This window comes from Phocoena sinus, chromosome 10, assembly GCF_008692025.1.
Source record: "Phocoena sinus isolate mPhoSin1 chromosome 10, mPhoSin1.pri, whole genome shotgun sequence".
Lineage (NCBI taxonomy): Eukaryota > Metazoa > Chordata > Mammalia > Artiodactyla > Phocoenidae > Phocoena > Phocoena sinus.
In genome coordinates, this window is record NC_045772.1 from 58,417,079 (window position 1) to 58,434,811 (window position 17,733).

At 46.2% G+C, this 17,733-nt stretch overlaps 2 protein-coding genes across 19 annotated transcripts in view; one reads left to right on the forward strand and one right to left on the reverse strand.

Moving 5' to 3' along the window:
• Positions 1–1,170: 1,170 nt before the first annotated feature.
• INHBC (inhibin subunit beta C) lies at positions 1,171–10,333 on the reverse strand. The gene is made up of 2 exons (XM_032647047.1): positions 9,816–10,333; positions 1,171–2,068 (listed from the first exon to the last, which is right to left on the reverse strand). The coding sequence occupies exons 1-2, from the start codon at positions 10,126–10,128 to the stop codon at positions 1,323–1,325; spliced, it is 1,059 nt and encodes a 352-aa protein (XP_032502938.1). The 5' UTR covers positions 10,129–10,333; the 3' UTR covers positions 1,171–1,322.
• A 3,490-nt stretch (positions 10,334–13,823) lies between these two features.
• The window catches only part of R3HDM2 (R3H domain containing 2), a 150,999-nt gene continuing 147,089 nt past the window's right edge, over positions 13,824–17,733 (forward strand). For 17 of the 18 annotated variants that reach the window (XM_032647134.1, XM_032647132.1, XM_032647137.1 and 14 more), the window contains exon 1: positions 13,824–13,980. The gene's annotated coding sequence lies outside the window, so the exon portion shown is untranslated. Of the gene's footprint in view, positions 13,981–14,140; positions 14,164–17,733 lie in introns of those variants that run through there. The other variant, XM_032647135.1, reaches the window with a different exon arrangement.

The window sequence follows — 17,733 nt, forward strand, 5'->3', positions numbered from 1 at the left end:
TAAGGAGGCTGTGAGGAGAGAAAAGTGGGCAGGGCAGGCAGGCTCTGTGTCATCTCGGGTGTCAGTCAGGGTTCTGGCAGGACATAAAAGACCCACTCAGCTGTCTGTGTTTGCATCACTAAGAAGACTTAATGAAGGACTTCTTTACAGAGGTATGGGCAGGGTTAAGGGAACCAAGGAGGGATATTGAAGCACCCAGGGACCGGCAAGAATGGAAAGCCATTATAAGCCCATATCGTGGAAACAGTGAGATCAGAACTTAGGCAGAGCCGGAGCCATGGAGCGGGTGGGGAGCTAGACAGGAGCTGTAGGGACATGGATGCAGCCATAGTCACACAGAACCATGGAACCTAGGCAGAAGGAGGAGGAATAAGAAACACTCTGACCTCTGTCTCCTCCTATCCTTTGATCTTCTGCCTGTGTCTCCTCTTAGTCAAACTCAGCAGGAAGCCAGGGGCCAAGGGAACTCAGGTGAGTCAGACCCCAAGGGTACGGAGCAGGACGGAGGACAAAGAGTGGATAAGAGTGTGCCAAGAGGGCCTTTAGCAGCCCATTGGGCAAGTAAGAGGGAAAGGGCTCAAGACATGGAGAGGATCGAATGTTTGGTGAATCTAAGGAAGGGCCTCTCTGGAGATCCAGAAAGGCAGAGGAAGGGGCTGGGTCAACTCATCCTGGAGTGGGGGACATTGAGTAGAAGGGGCAGGGATGCATAGTGGATTGTGGGCTGGATTAAAGTTGGGCTATGGAGGGCTTCCCTGGTGGCACAGTTGTTGAGAGTCCGCCTGCCGGTGCAGGGGACACGGGTTCGTGCCCCGGTCCGGGAAGATCCCACATGCCGTGGAGCGGCTGGGCCCGTGAGCCATGGCCGCTGAGCCTGCGCGTCCGGAGTCTGTGCTCCGCAACGGGAGAGGCCACAACATTGAGAGGCCTGTGTACCGCAAAAAAAAAAAAAAAAAAAAAAAAAAGTTGGGTTATGGGTATCTGTCTGGGAACCAGATGGCACTGCTCATGGTTGGAGGTGGATGAGAGTCCCTAGGGTGGCGGTTGAGGGAGCGTGGAGCTTGGAGCTTGCTGGAGGGACTATACTCTAGGAGAGGGGCTGGTCATTATGAAGATGGTACAGTGACTCTCCTTAGATGACAGTGCTTTGATGAAGATCTCCTCACGTCAAAGTTGGGATAATTCTCATAAGTTGCTCAGGAAGAGGGAGTCCATCTTCTGGACAGAGGCAGTAATGGGGCCGCCCCCTCCTCTCAAGGAAGAGCGCCTCCGTCAGGGCATGTTTGCCTACCCCACCTCGGGCTGCCTGTACCACACATAGACTAACTGCACCCACACGCCTCTACCACCATGTCAGGTATGTCAGTCTTGACAATGTTGCTGTTCCTGTCATAGTAGAGCAGAGACAGGGGGCGCCGGGCAGTGGGCACGCAGCATGACCCCCCTCCGGCAGTGCCCGCAGCGGTGTTGGCCTTGAGAAGATTGAGCACCGCGGTGTGAAAGGAGGCGGCAATGCCAGGCATGCCTGCCACGTGCAGGGGGCACTGCCCTGTGCAGAAGTTCATTGCGTAGCCCTCAGGCTGGATGATCCAGTCGTGCCAGCCAATCTCACGGAAGTCCACAAAGAACTCTTGTCGACAGCACATCCTGGACCTACCCTGGCAGTCGATGCCTCGCCGGCGAATGCGGTGCTTGCCCCCAACTCTTACACGGGCTGTCACAAAAGGCCTATGGGCAGCCCCACCCAGGATGACTGGGCTCCAGGCTACTCGGCCTTCAGGGACCAGCTCCAGGGTCAGGTGCCCCTGACTGCAGGCAGCCTGAGCTTCAGGCCCCAGGAGGAGCTGGTGCCAACCACTGTCATCCACCTCCAACAGGTGCTGTGTGGCCAAGGTGAGGTTGGTGGCACGTGGGCTGAGCACGAGGACCCTCACCTTCAAAGTCCACGTGGTATTGGGAGGGAGCTGCACAAAGAACATGAGGCTGGCCTGCTGGACCTCCAGGCCGCCAACAGTTCTATCAGAGGAGAAGTGGAAATCAAGACGAATCTGGTCGATGCTGGAGAGACCTGTGGATACAAGAAGCCCCAGTCAGTGTGGCTTTCTGAGTCAATTCTACCAACTACATATCTATTCTCAGCATGCTTGAATTCCCTTTGTTCTTTCTCGACCACACTGTTGGCATTAACTACCCCTTCCTTCTTAAAAATCTCTCCTCTCTTGGTTTCCATGACACAACTCTCATGATTCTTCCTTGATTTTCTTTGCTGGCTTTTCTTTCTCTCACCATCCCTCCATCCCTCCAATGCAAGCGTTCTCCAGGGTCTGTCCTTGACCTTCATTTCCTTTTTTTTTTTTCTTGCCATGCAGCATGTAGGATCTTATTTCCCCGACCAGGGATAGAACCTGCAACCCCTGCGGTGGAAGCGAGGAGTCCTAACCACTGGACCGCCAGGGAAGTCCCATTTCCTCTTACTCTACACTGGGAGGAGCTCTGACCCACACTCACAGTCAGCCAACACAAATTTTGTGCTGGTGATTCCCAAATCTGTATGTCCAGTCCAGATCATTTTGCACCTTGGGAATCACCAAGCTTCACGCCTAAACTTCTAACTGCTTAATTTTGCCACGTCCTGCCAGCATATTAAAATCAATTTATCCCAAGTAGAAATCATTATTTCCTCCCTATGTACCTCTCTTTCCGTTCTTAGAACTGGTGGCATCATTACCTTCCTTATCACCTTTAGAAACTCCCCACAACCAGTTCCTCACCACAGTGGTTCTAACGGCTATGCATTTCTTCCTGTACCAGTTACTGTTGCCCAGTTTCCCCTCTTCATCCCTCACCTGACCTACTGAAACACATTAACTGGGTTTCTGTTCCCTCCACTCCTGCTCTTGTCAGGATCACTAACACCTTCCACGTTGCCAAATCCAATGGTTTCATCTCTTTATGTTCGTCTTACCTGACCTCTAAGCAGGTAAGATGACACAGTTAACCATCCCTTCCTTCTCGAAATACTTCCTTCTCTTGGCTTTCATGACTCTGGCCACTCCATCTTGGTCTCTTTTGCTGACAGCTCCTCTTCCTCTGCCTGACCTCTAAATGTTGGAGGTCCTAAGCTCCCTTCTCTTCTCTATCTATATCTCTCCCAGAAAGAACCCATCAATTCCCCTGGCTTTCAATTTCATCTATATGCTGATGACTCCCAGATATATATATCCATGGCCCTGAGCCTAGGCTTGGATATCCAGCTGCTGATCTGATATTCCACTTGGATATCCAATGCTATCTCAGACTTTTCATGTTCAAAGAAGAACTCTAGATTTATCCCCTGCAACCCAAATCTGTGCCTTCTTCAATCTTCCCCTTTCCTGTAAATGCACTGCTGAAACCAAGTCTTGCTTGCTGTTGTTCCCTTCTTTGAAATTATCTGCAGACCTGTCAACTCTATCTCCAGTTCATAATATAATTTCACTTATCCCCACCTCCTCTACCATACATTAGTTCAACCTGCAATCATCTTTTTCTTGAACTATGGCAATAGCTTGCCAAGTGGTCCACTCTTGCACCCAAAACCATTCTTCACATATCAGCCAGAGTGACCTCTTTTTTTTTTTTGCTGTGCCTTATGGCCTGTCGGATCTTAGTTCCCCAACCAGGGATCGAACCCGTGCCTGCTGCAGTGGAAGCGCAGAGTCTTAACCACTGGACCGCCAGGGAGGTCCCAGAGTGATCTTTTTATAACATAAATCTGATCAGCTTAATCCTCTCAGCTTAAAACCCTTCAAAGGCTTCCCATTGCTATTTGAATGGGAATAAAAGCTAAACCCCTTAACATAGGAAACACGTATGATTAGGCGTTCTGCCATTTAATGACTATAGTCTACCTATACTGGCTTTTTTCTGTTCCTTGAACTCACCAAACATGGATCCACCCCATGGCCTTTGCACTTGCTATTTCCCCTGCCTAGAATATCTTTCCAAGCTCTTTGAATGACTGGCTCCTTTTTGGCATTCAGCGCAAATTCACCTCTTCAGAGAGGCTTCCCAGACTAACTTAGCTAAAGCAGCCTTCAACTCTACCCTCATGTCTTTAATACATTATCCTGCTTAATTGTCTTTATAGCCACTATCACTCTTTGTAATCATCTTGGTTTTTTGTTCATTTGCTTCTCCTCCCCTCCCCTTCTACCCCTCCCTGCTCCCAGCTAGAATGTAAACTCCATGGAGGTAGAGACTGTGCCTGTATGGTTTACCACTGTATCCCTAGTACCTAGTACATAATAGGCATTCAGTTAACATTTGGTGAGTGAATGGTCTTTCATTCTTTAATTCTTATTTTACACTGATACAAGAATTATTTTCCAAAAAGGCTAGATCATAAAATTCATGGTTTCAAAAAACCTATTGATGAATAAAGCCAAACTCTTTTTTGGGGGGGCCTCTCACTGTTGTGGCCTCGCCCGTTGCAGAGCACAGGCTCTGGACGCACAGGCTCAGTGGCCATGGCTCACAGGCCAAGCCGCTCTGCACCATGTGGGATCTTCTCAGACCGGGGCACGAACCCGTGTCCGCTGCATTGGCAGGCGGACTCTCAACCACCGCACCACCAGGGAAGCCCAAAGCTAAACTCTTTTAGGAGGCAATTAAATGCCATTATGCTTTGGCCTTAGCAACCCTTATTTATTTATTTATTTTAAGTAAAGGATGCTTTATTGTGGGAATGCCACTGATACTCTCATGGGCATAAAAGAGCAGAAAATAAAGTTCATCTAGACTTAGTGTGAATTGTAAGGTCTGGAATAAGGTTGCCCTTGACAGCTCTCAGAGCCAACAAAATCTCTCTCATCTCACTCTCCCTATGTAAGTCTACTCCATTCTTCTCTTTCTGTGGATCTACCTCTTTTGTTTCCCTGTCACCTTCCTCAGGTCCCAAAATGGTGGCCCTAGCTCCTGAGTCTACAGAACCTTTAACTTAGCTCTTCCTAGCTAAGTGAACTGATCTTTCAGTGTTCCAACTCCAAAATCCTAAAAGAAGAGTCTGATTGACCCAGCTAATCTTTTCTTGCTAGGTCACTAGCACCTAACATTTAGAACCTCATAAGTCACCCCAGTTATGGTAGGCAGACACAGGACCAGCAGGGGCTGTGATAGACCATTACAGTGTTGACCCCCAGGGAACAACACCTCCCAATATTCATGGTCTTGTGCAATCCCTTCCCATATTAATTCTGGGCTTGGCGTGTGGCTTGATTTGCCCAATGAGATGTAAGCAAGCATGACGCAAGCAGAAACTTAGTAAGTACTTACACTTTGAGGTAGGAAAACTTTAATGCTTTAAAGAAACTTGGGCTAGACTACTGAATGATGAGAAGTCATATGGAGAGAGACTTCGGAGAGACAATCTTAGATGTTCTAGCCCCATCTGAGTTCCTAGCTGAACACAGTTGCTTGAATGAACTCAGTTACACCACATGGAGTGAGAGAACTGTCCAGAATAAGTCCAGTCAAATTACAAAATCACAGAAACTATTGAATTTTTTTGTTTTAAGACTCAATGTTTGAGCTGATTTGCCATATTAATGGATAACTAAAACAGAAATTAGTATCAGAAGTGGGGTACTCCATAGCAAAGACCTAAAATATGTAGCATTGGCTTTGGGACTGGATGACAGCCAGAGGATGGAAGGACAGTGAGGAAATTGCTACTGGAAGCTGGACAATGGGGAACCTGTGTTATGTATTGGCTATCGTCTCTGGTAACGGAAGCTAGAAATGGTAACTAACAGAATTGTGAATTTAGCTAAAGATATTTCCAGGCAGAATGCTGAAAGTGCCATTTGGTTTATTTTAGCTGCCTATGATAAGGCATTTCAGGAGTGAGATGAACTAAAGAACGAACTGTTCAATTTTCAAGCAGAATTTAGAGAAAACATTTCCAATAGGACTTGCTAGCTGGAACAACAAAATATTTTTTTTCATCCCTCAACTCTCTGTCTGGCAAGAAGTTTATCAAACTAAGAAATGGTCTCAGGGCAAAACCCAAATCCAGGGCACTGCCAGTAAAACATAGTTTCAGAGCGAAGATCAAAATAATAAAGGGGGAACTGTAAGACCCTCTGTTAAGATCTAACATCTTTGTTAAGATCTAAAACGTAGGATGTTCTGTAGACCCTCCCAACTAGACAGAGGGCTTCTAAGAATCTTAAGAGTGTTATCCCACTTGTAAGAGGGTATCCTGACTTGTAACCTAAAGAGGAGGGTCTGTCTTGATAAGAGTGGAGTGCCTTTTGTCTGAGTGAGTAGACTATAATTTATCATTTAGAAGGCTCACAGAGTGTTAAAGAGAATTTTAATAGTGAAAGCAGCACCAGTTTGGACTAAAAGGGACAGAGATGATTCAAAATGAAAAGAAGTCTCCGGGCTCCCAACTTCTTTGGGCAGCATGCAGGCTGAGAAAACTACTTAGCCGCAAACACAGGTCATTTCCTATTTAAAAGGAAAGACATCTCAGAGGGTGGCACTAAGAGCTGAGAAAATGAATCTAGAAGTCTAGGGGAGCAATGGTAGGCTCTCCTTAAGAGGAGAGGAAAATCCTACCAGTGGGCAGAACCAGGCCCTAACCAAAGGAATTCTGGATTTGGGGTAGACTGAGATATGTGCCTGGCTGGATGTCAGAATTTTCATGGACCGGTGACTGCTCTGCGTCTCCCTTCCCCATCCGCCATTTGGAACAAAAGTATCTATTTATTCCGTCCCTGAATCAGCATTGTATGTTAGGTATGTGGGAGGCTGATAACTTGAATTTGTAGGTCGTAGGCAGTGTTGTGTTGGTAAATATTTCACAACTGGATTCCAGAGGGGGGAAAAAAAAGGCCCTGATTTGTAGAGTTTGCCAATTTCTGCGGTATAAATTCTCCCATCCCGGCCAATTTCAAACTATCAATGTGATGCCACTGGATGCACAGTTGGGAGATGTTCACCATCAGCTCTCATGAGCCAGTATGAGCCAGTTTCAGGACACCATTGAAGGCTCCTACCCTCGTTTCCCCAGGGCCCCAAGCTCTCTCTCTTCATACCTCCAGCAAGAACAATTCTCAGATCTTTCTTTCACACGATGGTGGAGATGATAGCTTAAATTGGAATGAAAACTTCAAACTGAAATATTTAAAGGTAAAAGATAGAATCCAGGCATCATTCTCACCTCCAAGTTCATTTCAGGTCACGCCCCCTGCAGCCTAAATGTTGTATTCATTCATTGATTAGCAAATATGTGGAAAGTATATAGACTTTGAAGTCAGAGAGAACTGTGTCTGAATTCTGCCCCTTGTAAGCTGTATGACCTTGACCACGTAAATTATCTTCGGGTCTCAGTTTCTGCATTCTTAAGTTGGGAATGATAAAGTCTACTTTATGGAGTGATTGTAAGGATGAACGGAGAGGAGGCAGGTACACTAAATACCTGGTAACTGTCGTTACTGTCACAATGTGCCAGGAAACTGGGCTAAGTATCAGGGATACAAAGGTGAAAATAAAAACCAACCAGGATTTTGGTGTTCACGGTCATTTGTCCACCTTCTGCTCATCCACTCCAGACTACTTTTTAACTCTAAATGCAGTCCATTTCTTTACGCTTTTACTCATGTTTTTCCACTTAGGATGTTGTTTACCATTTTCTACCCGCTGAAGTCAAACTTACTCTCCAATGCCAGTCAATTTGCAAACTTCTTCTGAAAGACTTCCCTGACTTACCAGGTCCCAGTGAATTACTTCTGGCCCATTAAGCACTTGTGCCCTCATCTAGCATTTATTTCACTCTGCCTTATATTCTAAGTAATTTATTCCCAGCAGCAACAACTAAACCCCTCATGGGCAGTAGCTGAGTTTTCTACTTTCAGTTTCCTCCCACCTTATCCTTTCTAAGTACATTACCTGTATTAGTTCACTTAATTCTCTCAACGATCCTCTCATTATCTCTGTTTTGCAAATGAGAAAACTGACTATTAACAACCCAGGACACATAGTAGTAATAAGTGGCTGAGCAGGGAGTTGAGCCCAGTTTATCTGGCTCCAGAGTTTGTGTTCTTAATCATGAGCAGAAACCCCCCCCCTTTTTTTTTTTTTTTTTGCGGTACGCGAGCCTCTCACTGTTGTGGCCTCTCCCGTTGCGGAGCACAGGCTCCGGATGCGCAGGCTCAGCGGCCATGGCTCACGGGCCCAGCCGCTCCGCGGCATGTGGGATCCTCCCGGACCGAGGCACGAACCCGTGTCCCCTGCATCGGCAGGCAGACTCTCAACCACTGCGCCACCAGGGAAGCCCAGAAACCCCCTTTTGAACTAGAATAGGGTCTCATCCATCACTGGGGACTCTAGACATGGTCGAGCTGAACTACAGAATGGTTTAGCTGTTTATTGAGCATATACTATGTTTGCAAGAGGCAGAATGGTAGAGTGGTCAAGGTCATGGATTCCAGACCCAGGCTGTCTGGCTCTACCACCTACTGGTCATGTGACCTTGAGCTAGTTACTTAACCTCTTTGTGCCTCAGTTTCATCACCTCTAAAATGGGGTAACAATAGTATTTGCCTCACTGGCTTGTTGTGAGGCTCTCAAGGAGTTAGTATATTTAAAAGGCTTAGAACACAGTAAACACTATATAAGTGTTATCTATTTCTACTATACACTAGCCTCTGATGATAAGGTGAGGAATAAATGACAGTTCCTGACCTCAAGGGGTTGCATTCTATGGGAAGACAGACTTCATAGAAAACCTGGAAACAGGCAATTCCATAAGGAAGGTCCAGGTTCAGGGTGAGCATGTGGGGGCCACCAGAGAGTGAGCCCCTCACCTTCAGGTCAGGGTGGGTTTTTTCAGGATGGGAGTGTTAGATCTTGAAGGGAGTAGATGCTGACCAAGGGAAAGGGGCCAGGAATGGGAAAGGCCTTCTAAACCTAAGAGAGAAGAACTTGCAAGAAGCTCAGAGGCCAGAGAGATCATTTGTTTGCGTTCTGGTTCTCAGATCCTGTCTCTGAATTCTCTCTCTTTTTTGGGGGGGGGGCCGCGACTCACAGCTTGTGGGATCTTAGTTCTCCGACTAGGGATTGAACCTGGTACTGTCCACGGCAGTGAGAGTGTGGAGTCCTAATGACTGGCCCACCAGGGAATTCCCCTGTCTCTGAATTCTTGATCTTCTTTCCAGCTGCCCACTAAATTCTCTAACCCGTCTGCCCTCTATGGAAGGAACTTTCTCGTCTTTATCCTCTATCCTTTAAATACCTTTCTGAGTCCCATTTTGGCCCTGTTCTGATGCGGGAACCCGAGGTAATCAAGGCAAGAGGACAGGAGTAGGGTGGAGAGGTATTGTAATGCCAGTGTTTTACTTTTCTCCCTTTTACCCAAATGATGTATCTGGGGGAGTGGGGTACAGAGAGGCTGGATCCCAGGGCCAGAGGAAGGACAGACTCTCTAGCTCCCAGACCCTGGTCCAAGCCCAGGAAGTGTCTGGGCTCACATCATAGTCTGTGGAAGTGTGTGGGCCTGCAGAGAGAGGAGCCATGGGAGATAGGGGCAGGCAGTCTCAAAAGAAATGAAACGTACCCACTTCCCAGGTGCCCATTGGTCAAGTCTAAACTACAAAGAGAGAGCCTGGTGGTGGGGGTGTGGGGGGAGCCTGGGATTGGGAGATTACATGCTGTGGGAGGCAAGAGTTGGGATGGTTTTGGGGAGAAAGTCAGGCGTTAGATTGGGGAGGAAGTTTTTCCCTTCCTTAAGAGATCGGGTTTGGGGGAAGATCTACAGACCAAGAACCCACCTGTCTCAGCAAAGCTGATGATCTCATACTCCTGTCCCCTGTCTGCTTCTGGAACCGCCCCCTGTGGGGACCCATGGAGGCGCTGCAGCGCAGTCCTCAGAGCAGCTCGGGACACAGGCCGGCTCAGTGTCGGGCGCTGGCTGAGGTGCAGCTTGTCCAAGATGCTTCTCTTGGCCAGATTAAGAAGCAGCTCCCGCTGGCTCTCCAGGTCCAAGGCGGGCCCCCCACATGCCAGGCACTGACTGTCAGCTCTGGGAGTGGCCACTGCGTCTGGAGCCAGGAACAGGAAGGCCAGGAGCAATGAGGAGGTCATTGCTGGGGAAGGCCTTCCTTGAGCAACACAGTTGAGATAGAGCCGCAAACCCCGGGGCTCAGGGTCTCCACAGCTGTGGTCTCAGCTCCCTCCCAGCTGCCAGGGGCCCCGGAAGGAGAGTGTGTCCAGCTGGCATTACTCCTGGTTGCAGGATATAGAGCAGTCAAACATCCAACTTGAGAGATGAAGCCAGTTACAGGTAGAACTTGGCAGAAGCCATAAAGTCAGTGAAACTACAGAGTGGGGGATGTGAGGGGCGGTTGGTTTGTTTGGGGAAAGAAATGTCCCTGGGCCAACTTTGGGAGATAGTGGGTTACCCATGTGAGCTTCCAGGCCTGGGAACAAAGGTTAGAGATGAAATTCCTCTTCAGATCAACAGCCTTGCTCGGAAGCCTGGCAGTGGGGGGTGGAGGTAGGGTGCGGAGATCAGAGGTTTTAAGATAGAATGTTAAAGAATGACTTTCAAACAAGAGGGGGGTCATTGGCAGGACTCTTTTAGGTCATTGTCATGCAGGTTGTTGTTTTTTGTTTTTAATTTATTTTTGGCTGTGTTGGGTCTTCATTACTTGATTATGGGATGCTACCCCTAGGGGTGTTATATGATATACAGTATACGTACCATTTTACCTTTCTTTTTCTTTTCTTTTGGCCGCGCTGCGCGTCTTGCGGGACCTTCCCCTCAGCTTGTGGGATCTTAGTTCCTCGACCAGGCATTGAAACTGGGCCCTCGGCAGTGAAAGCGCAAAGTCGTAACCACCGGACCACCAGGGAATTCTCCATTTTTCCTTTCTAAAAGTTGAAATTTTCTGAATTCTGAAACATGTCTGGCCCTATGGATTTTTAATGTGTAATTATAGATCTGTAATGATTATCTGAGAGTTTTGAGATTTAAATAATTTTGTAAAGCGCTTTACGGTGGCTGGAACAGAGTTAAGTGGCTTAATAAAAGTATATTATTATTCTTGTTACATAGGTTTGTTTGCGGGCCAGAGTACCCTCACCTCTAGATGTGCTGAAGAAATTCTGCCAATATTTGCCCTTCTGGACTCTCCTTTCTTAGAGGCCATGCCCCCAATCACCATCTGTAGTACAGTTACTTAAGTCATCTCTGCTGCTTACCACTATATTCCTAGTGTTGCACATAGGACCTACAATATAATATAGGTGTTTAAAACATATTTATTGAGTGAATAAGTTCTAGAATACAGGCTTACAGGCTGGTTATAAGAAGTTACACTCAAGTCACCTTGATTGTATTTTTGTGTGTCACAGTTTCTTAGCTCTCTTCAACAAGGGCTGATCTTTTATCTTTTTTTCTGCCGAGTGGCATGTGGGATCTTAGTTCCCCAATGAGGGATCGAACCAGAGCCCCCTGCATTGGAAGCACAGAGTCTTAACCACTGGACCGCCAGGGAAGCCCATCTTTTTTTTTAAGCACTGTGATAGAAGTAGATTTATTATTCAGTTTCTAGTATAAATTTATTTATTTATAACATAAGGGTTTTATTGAGATATAATTCACAGAACATAAAATTCACCTTTTAGAGTATATAATTCAGCGGTTTTTAGTACATTCACAGAGTTGTGCAATCATCACCACTAAGAATATTTTCATGATCCCCAGAAGAAACCCTGTACCTATTAGTAGTCACTCTCTAATAGTTTCCCAGCCTACAGGGACTGATCTTATATCTAACATTTTAATATTCCTAGTTTCATTCATGCATATAACCTTATCTTGAGGTTGGGGGAGGTAGTTATACTGCTATTTGTTTCATGTCTTAACTACAGTATGTAGTTCCCAGACCCCCCCACATCTGAAGACTTCAGTTGCTCCCCTTCTCCCTGGCAAATAGTTGGGGAATAAGAGGTTAGCAAAAGTGGGGGAAACAGAGGAGGGCTTCTCTTAGGGCTGGATGCCTCATGTTTCTGCCTTAGCTGTTCTTCAGTTACTGCATTTGTCCCTAAAAGACCCAACTGTTTCACTCTGCATTATGACACACAGGTCCTTTGAAAACTGCCCTTTCCAGTTACATTTCTAATAATGCAGTGATTGAGAGCAGGCTTCGAAGATAAACTGTCTCAGTTCAAAATCTGGGACTTTGGTGCCTCAGGGTTCCTTATCTTACAAAATGAGCATAACAGTAATACCTATTGTTTTGAGGATTAAACAGAAATAATAGATGTAGAATGCTACATATTCTATATACATACATACATAACACAAATATTAGCCATTATTTCCTCCTGGCTGTCATTGTCTCCTGCCTCCAACTTGAAAACCTAGAACTTGCTGATTCTTGAAGGAAAGGAGAAGTTCTTACCTCTATGACCTTTCTGGAATCTCCATTCTTGCCTTTCTGACGAACTCCTACTTATATTCTCCAAGGTTAACTGAAATTTCACCTTTAGCTTCTCTGTAGCTTACTCAATCTCTGTTACATCTAGGAACTAATTGCTCCTTCTTGTGTTTCCATAGCACATTGAACACCTCTCTATTATAGCACTTACATTATACTATAATTTTTTTGTTTCCTACTGCAGTTCCTGTCACATAGTAAATATATAATGCTTAAATAGTTAATACAATGTATTAATACATTGTATTAATATTTAATACACTGCTTCTTTGAGGGAGTTGGTCAAGAAACGATGGAAATACATGTAATTAGTAGTTAGATTGATTCTGCCTAGAATGGTCAGTGTGGGGAGGTTGCAAATTTTTCTTTTTTTTTTAAACATCTTTATTGGAGTATAATTGCTTTACAATGGTGTGTGAGTTTCTGCTTTGTAACAAAGTGAATCAGCTATACATATACATATATCCCCATATCTCCTCCCTCTTGCGACTCCCTCCCACCCTCCCTATCCCACCCCTCTAGGTGGTCACAAAGCACAGAGCTGATCTCCTTGTGCTATGCTGCTGCTTCCCACTAGCTATTTTACATTTGGTAGTGTATATATGTCCATGCCACTCTCTCACTTCGTCAGGGAGTTTGCAAATTTAAGATGACTTTTTAAAAGAGAACTGTAGGTTAGAGGGTGGTGGCGGGAAGAAGTGATTTTAAATAGGATGTACTTAAACCTACTTTATCTAGCATTAAATTTTTACATCTGGAAAAAATGGACATTTACCCACCACATGATCTTTATCCATTTATACCACAAATATTTACTGCATATATGCTGTTTCGGGAGCAGGAGTCACTGTCCTAAGTGAAAGGCTACTTTGAAAGTGCTCTGTAAACTTAAATTACAGTTATTAGTATTATGTTTAAATCAAGGGTGAATCTGACAGGCTTGATGGGCTTCAGGTGACCTGAGGGTCGCAGTGGATCTGTATTGGCGGCTGAAGACCCAGGTAACGCGGGGGCGACAGAGAAAGCGCGTGTGTTGGACAGGACAGCGTGTGCGTGCGGGCTGGGGAAGTGCGTGAGTAGGCAAGGGGCGTCTGCAGGCGTGGAGACAGGCACAGGAAGCAGGGACGCTCCGGGCGCAAGACGCGGTGACGATTACGCCGGACGTGGTGACGTAGCGCGCAGGCCGCAGCGGGGGGCGGACTCTGGGCCTTTCTTCCCCTTCTGATTTTCCCCCTCCCCCCTTTTCTCCCTTTCCGGGTTTGGTTCCCCCCTTTTCTCCCCCTCTCCCCCCTCCTTCCCAAGCCCCTTTCCCCTCCCCCGCCCCAGTCCCCCCTACTCCCCCGCCCTGGGCCCCGGGGAAACCCCGGCCGAGAAGAGTCCGCCCCCAGAAGCGCGCCGCCGCCGGCCGTCGGGGCCGAGCCGCAGCCGAGCGGCCGTGAGCCCGGGCGGCGGGCGGAAACGCGGGCGCCTTCCCGGCTACGGCCCGCGTGAGGTGAGGCCACCTCCCGGCCAAGGGGGCGGGCAGCGCGGGCGGCCTATGGGGAGGGGGCGTGGCGGCCGGGCGGGCGGAGGCCCCCGGTCTGGGTCCCCGAGCTGGCACTTCACGGACCCGCGGGCTGTGGGTCAGGGCCGGAGCTTCCCGTGAAGGACGGCCCCGAGGCCAGAGACGCCCCAAGTGTGTTCGGGGAGCTCAGGCGAGAAGCGAGGGGCGCGGGGCGGAGGGTGTGGGGCTGGCGCCACCTGTGGCCTGTGCGGTGGGACCTAAAAACTGTTGCGCCCTTGTGGTGCTCGGGGGTGACTAGCTCCATGTGTTTCTTGGGTCTCCGTTTTCCTTTGAGCCTTGGAAAAATGGGAGGGAAAGGTGTTGGAGTGTTTCAGATTATGCTGGTGTCCGAGTTCATTACAGGGACAGTGATTTGAGTTGGAACGTACAGGGAGATGGTTCTGGAGCTTAAAAGTTGGGCCTACGCTAAGCTCGTAACTAACTCTTGAGGCTAGTTACTCTGAAAACTCTTCTCGATTTCGGTTACCTGTGGAACCCAAAATTTCAACGTTTGTGCATTAGCCTAGTAAGTCTTCAGAATATTTATTCACTCAGAGTGAATTGTTCTTGGATAATGATGAGAAATGATCGAATAACAGTCCCAGAGGTTCATTAAATCAAAGAGAGGTGTGGGAAAATTTAAATTCAGATCTCAGTTGGATGAATGTCCTTTTATATGTATTTTTTCAAATAGACTTAACCAAAATTGAGAAGCCTGAGCCCTGGGTTGGTAGGCAGCATGGAGACGGGAGGAGGGAGGTGACAGGTTCCACTTCAGGAATGTCACACATTCCTTGCCTTTTTATTGTATTTTTGGATAGTCAAATTGGCACTTGAATCAGTTGTTTGTGGCTCCTCTTTCTTCCTAATGCTTTTTTTTTTTCACCTCTCGTTTTATTTCTCCTATTTCCCCCCCCTTTTTGGAGTCTGGGACATCAAGACTAAAACGGCTTAAATAGTGGTGGAAAGTGGTAGTAGTTAGTCCATTCAGTTCACTTTTAGTTGTATTTTTCCTCCCTGTTGCAGTTCTCCACAGAGTTGAGAGAACAGAGAATCTTTATTGAAGGTCTGATAACTGTCAGCGAAAGTTGTATTTAAGAGTTTAAGTTCCAGTTTCTCGTCCACTCTAGGATCTACACTGTAGATCTTCAATTTAAAACAAAAACTTTAAAACTTGCACATATAAGAATAGGGTGCCTGATTTTTTTTAATTGAAAGAAGTCTGAAGAGGAGTTGGTTACCTTCCTCTATCAGAATAAAAATCAGAGACTTTACAGTCGTCTTTAAAGTCCAAGATATGTAGCAACCTCCCCCCCACCCCCCGCACCACGCTGCAGACATGTTCACTGGTCTCCTCTGTGTTCCTTGAGTACATCAGGTACACTTCTGCCTCAGCAGCTGGCACTTGGATCTTCATGGATCACCTTTTCCGTGTAAAGCTGCATAGCCTTCTACCCTCACCTTCAGGGCTTTACTCAAATGTCACTCTAACAGTGACATTTCCTCGGCTATCTAAATTCCAAAGCCATTCCTCCACATATACTTACATAAATTCCTATGCCATTTTGCTTTATTTTCCTCCTTACCCCTTATCAACCTATAACATACTGTACATATTTAGTCTCCCGCATTAGAGTGTAAGTTTCATGAGGTTTAGATGGTCTTGTTTTGTTAGTTGCCGTATCCTCAGCCCTTAGTATAGCCCTTGATATGCAGTAGGTGCTCAACAAATTTATTGATTGAATAGGTAAAGAAGAGTTTTTTTTTTAAAGATTTATTTATTTTATTTATATTTTTGGCTGTGTTGAGTCTTAGTTGCGGCACGGGGTGGGGGGATCTTTGTTGAGGTATGCGGGCTCTTGGTTGTGGTGTGTGGGCTTCTCTCTAGTTGTGGCGTGCGGGCTCCAGGGTGCGTGGGCTCTGTAGTTGTGGCGCACAGCTTCCAGAGCGCGTGGGCTCTAGTTGAGGCGTGCGAACTTGGTAGCTGTGGCACACAGGGTTAGTTGCCCCGTGGCATGTGAGATCTTAGTTCCCTGACCAGGGATCAAACCCGCGTCCCCTGTGTTGTAAGGCAGATTCTTTACCACTGAACCACCAGGGAAGTCCCCAAGAAGACGAGTTTTATTCTTGAATTCTCTCATTGCCATAAATGAGAGACATGTATTTCCACTAGGATTTTGTAAGGCATTTACTGGAAGAACTTGAGATTTTTTTTTTGTCAGTTCTTGCCACGTTTCTGTTTTGACAGAAGTCTTGTGCTTTCAGGTCATTGAGTGAAAGCACTTTGAAGGCAGAGAGGATGGAGTGTGGTGTTGGTGGTCTCCGAGGAAGATTATCTCAGATTTCATGTGGCTAGAATTTTTACTGTTGCAGGCTCTTGCCTTGAGGTTTGTTCACATCCCCGATGAGACAAACATCACCATCCTTACCTCTTTGGCCCCAGAGAACTGAGTAGGCAGGTTCCACTTTGAATTTTTTAGTACACTGAAGATGTTAATATTTATGGTCTGGGCTGTATGGGTTAGATTTTTTCCCCCATTCACGTGGAGACAGTTGAGCTTGAAAACTTGTAAGAATAGCTTTCTTTAACAATGGTGGAGTGTTCGGTTTTGGGGAACATCTTATCCTTTTTTCTACAAATCCATTTGTGGGGTTGTTTTTAGCAAGTAAATTATATTAAGTCTGAGGGTAAAAGGAGCAGGGCTCCTGAGTTGTGTGGTTTATCCCTCATTTATTTTTTCCTTTCTCATTTCTTGATTGGTATATTTGTTACCTTCATTGATCTTCTGGCTAGAGTGGCCTGGATGAGATTTCTCTTTGGGGCAGTCCTGGCAACTGTTCCAGCTTAGGAAGGCAAAGCGGGCGAGGTAGTGCTTTTAACACTTTGTAGGAATGCTGGTTGCAAAGCTAGGTTTTTGTTTAAACTTTTGCCAGGACATTGAAAGCTTCCAGGCCCATGAGAGAATGGTTTGAGTGGGAAGTGGGAGTGGGAGAATTGGGGCACTTGTATCTATTGGACTGGATCTGGTTCTGTTATTATTATTGTAAAAAGGTATATTCTCGTTTTGTGAATAATTTCTGACATAATTTTGGCACATTAATAAGGCTTCTACCTCATTTCTCTTGTCTCTTTTAAAATCCTTTCACAAAGTTTCTAGGAAGTCTTTCTCAGGACCCAGAGACATTCAAACATCTCTATGCCATGTTCTCACCTCTTAGAGATAAATACTGTACTGAGTACTGACAATGTTTCAGTACAGGTAATGGTTTCTGAATGATGCATTGCTTATTCCTCTCTTCATGAACTCAAGGAAAGCTTTCAGGAAAAAGCAGATTTTGAGGAAGGGATAAAAAGTGTTGCATTTTTGTTACATGGTCCCAGGAAGTACAGAGGAGAGAATTTTGTGAAATTGTGTGTGTGTGGTTGTCTGTGTGTGTTTTGTTTTGTTTTGTTTCCCTATGCCTACTTGTAAGATGGGATAAAGGACTCTGAGTGTCCCTCTGTGGAATGTGCTGCCAACTTACAAGTAGGAAAAATAAGTGGACTCATGGCTTGAATATGTGTGCATGAATACAGTTGGTGGGTCTAATTTTAGAGATATTCTTCATACACAGTGGCTTTAGTATTTTCCTCCAGCTGTATCCTTTTCACTGTCTGTAGAAAATATGCCACTTAATTGTCTTTTAGTGGTTACCTTTTGT

Coding starts and splice junctions, on each gene's coding strand:
- INHBC (XM_032647047.1), bottom strand. CDS start 10,128: ATGACCTCCTCATTGCTCCTGGCCTTCCTGTTCCTGGCTCCAGACGCA. Junction 2,069..9,815: donor CATCAGCTTTGCTGAGACAG/GTGGGTTCTTGG, acceptor TTGTATCCACAG/GTCTCTCCAGCATCGACCAG.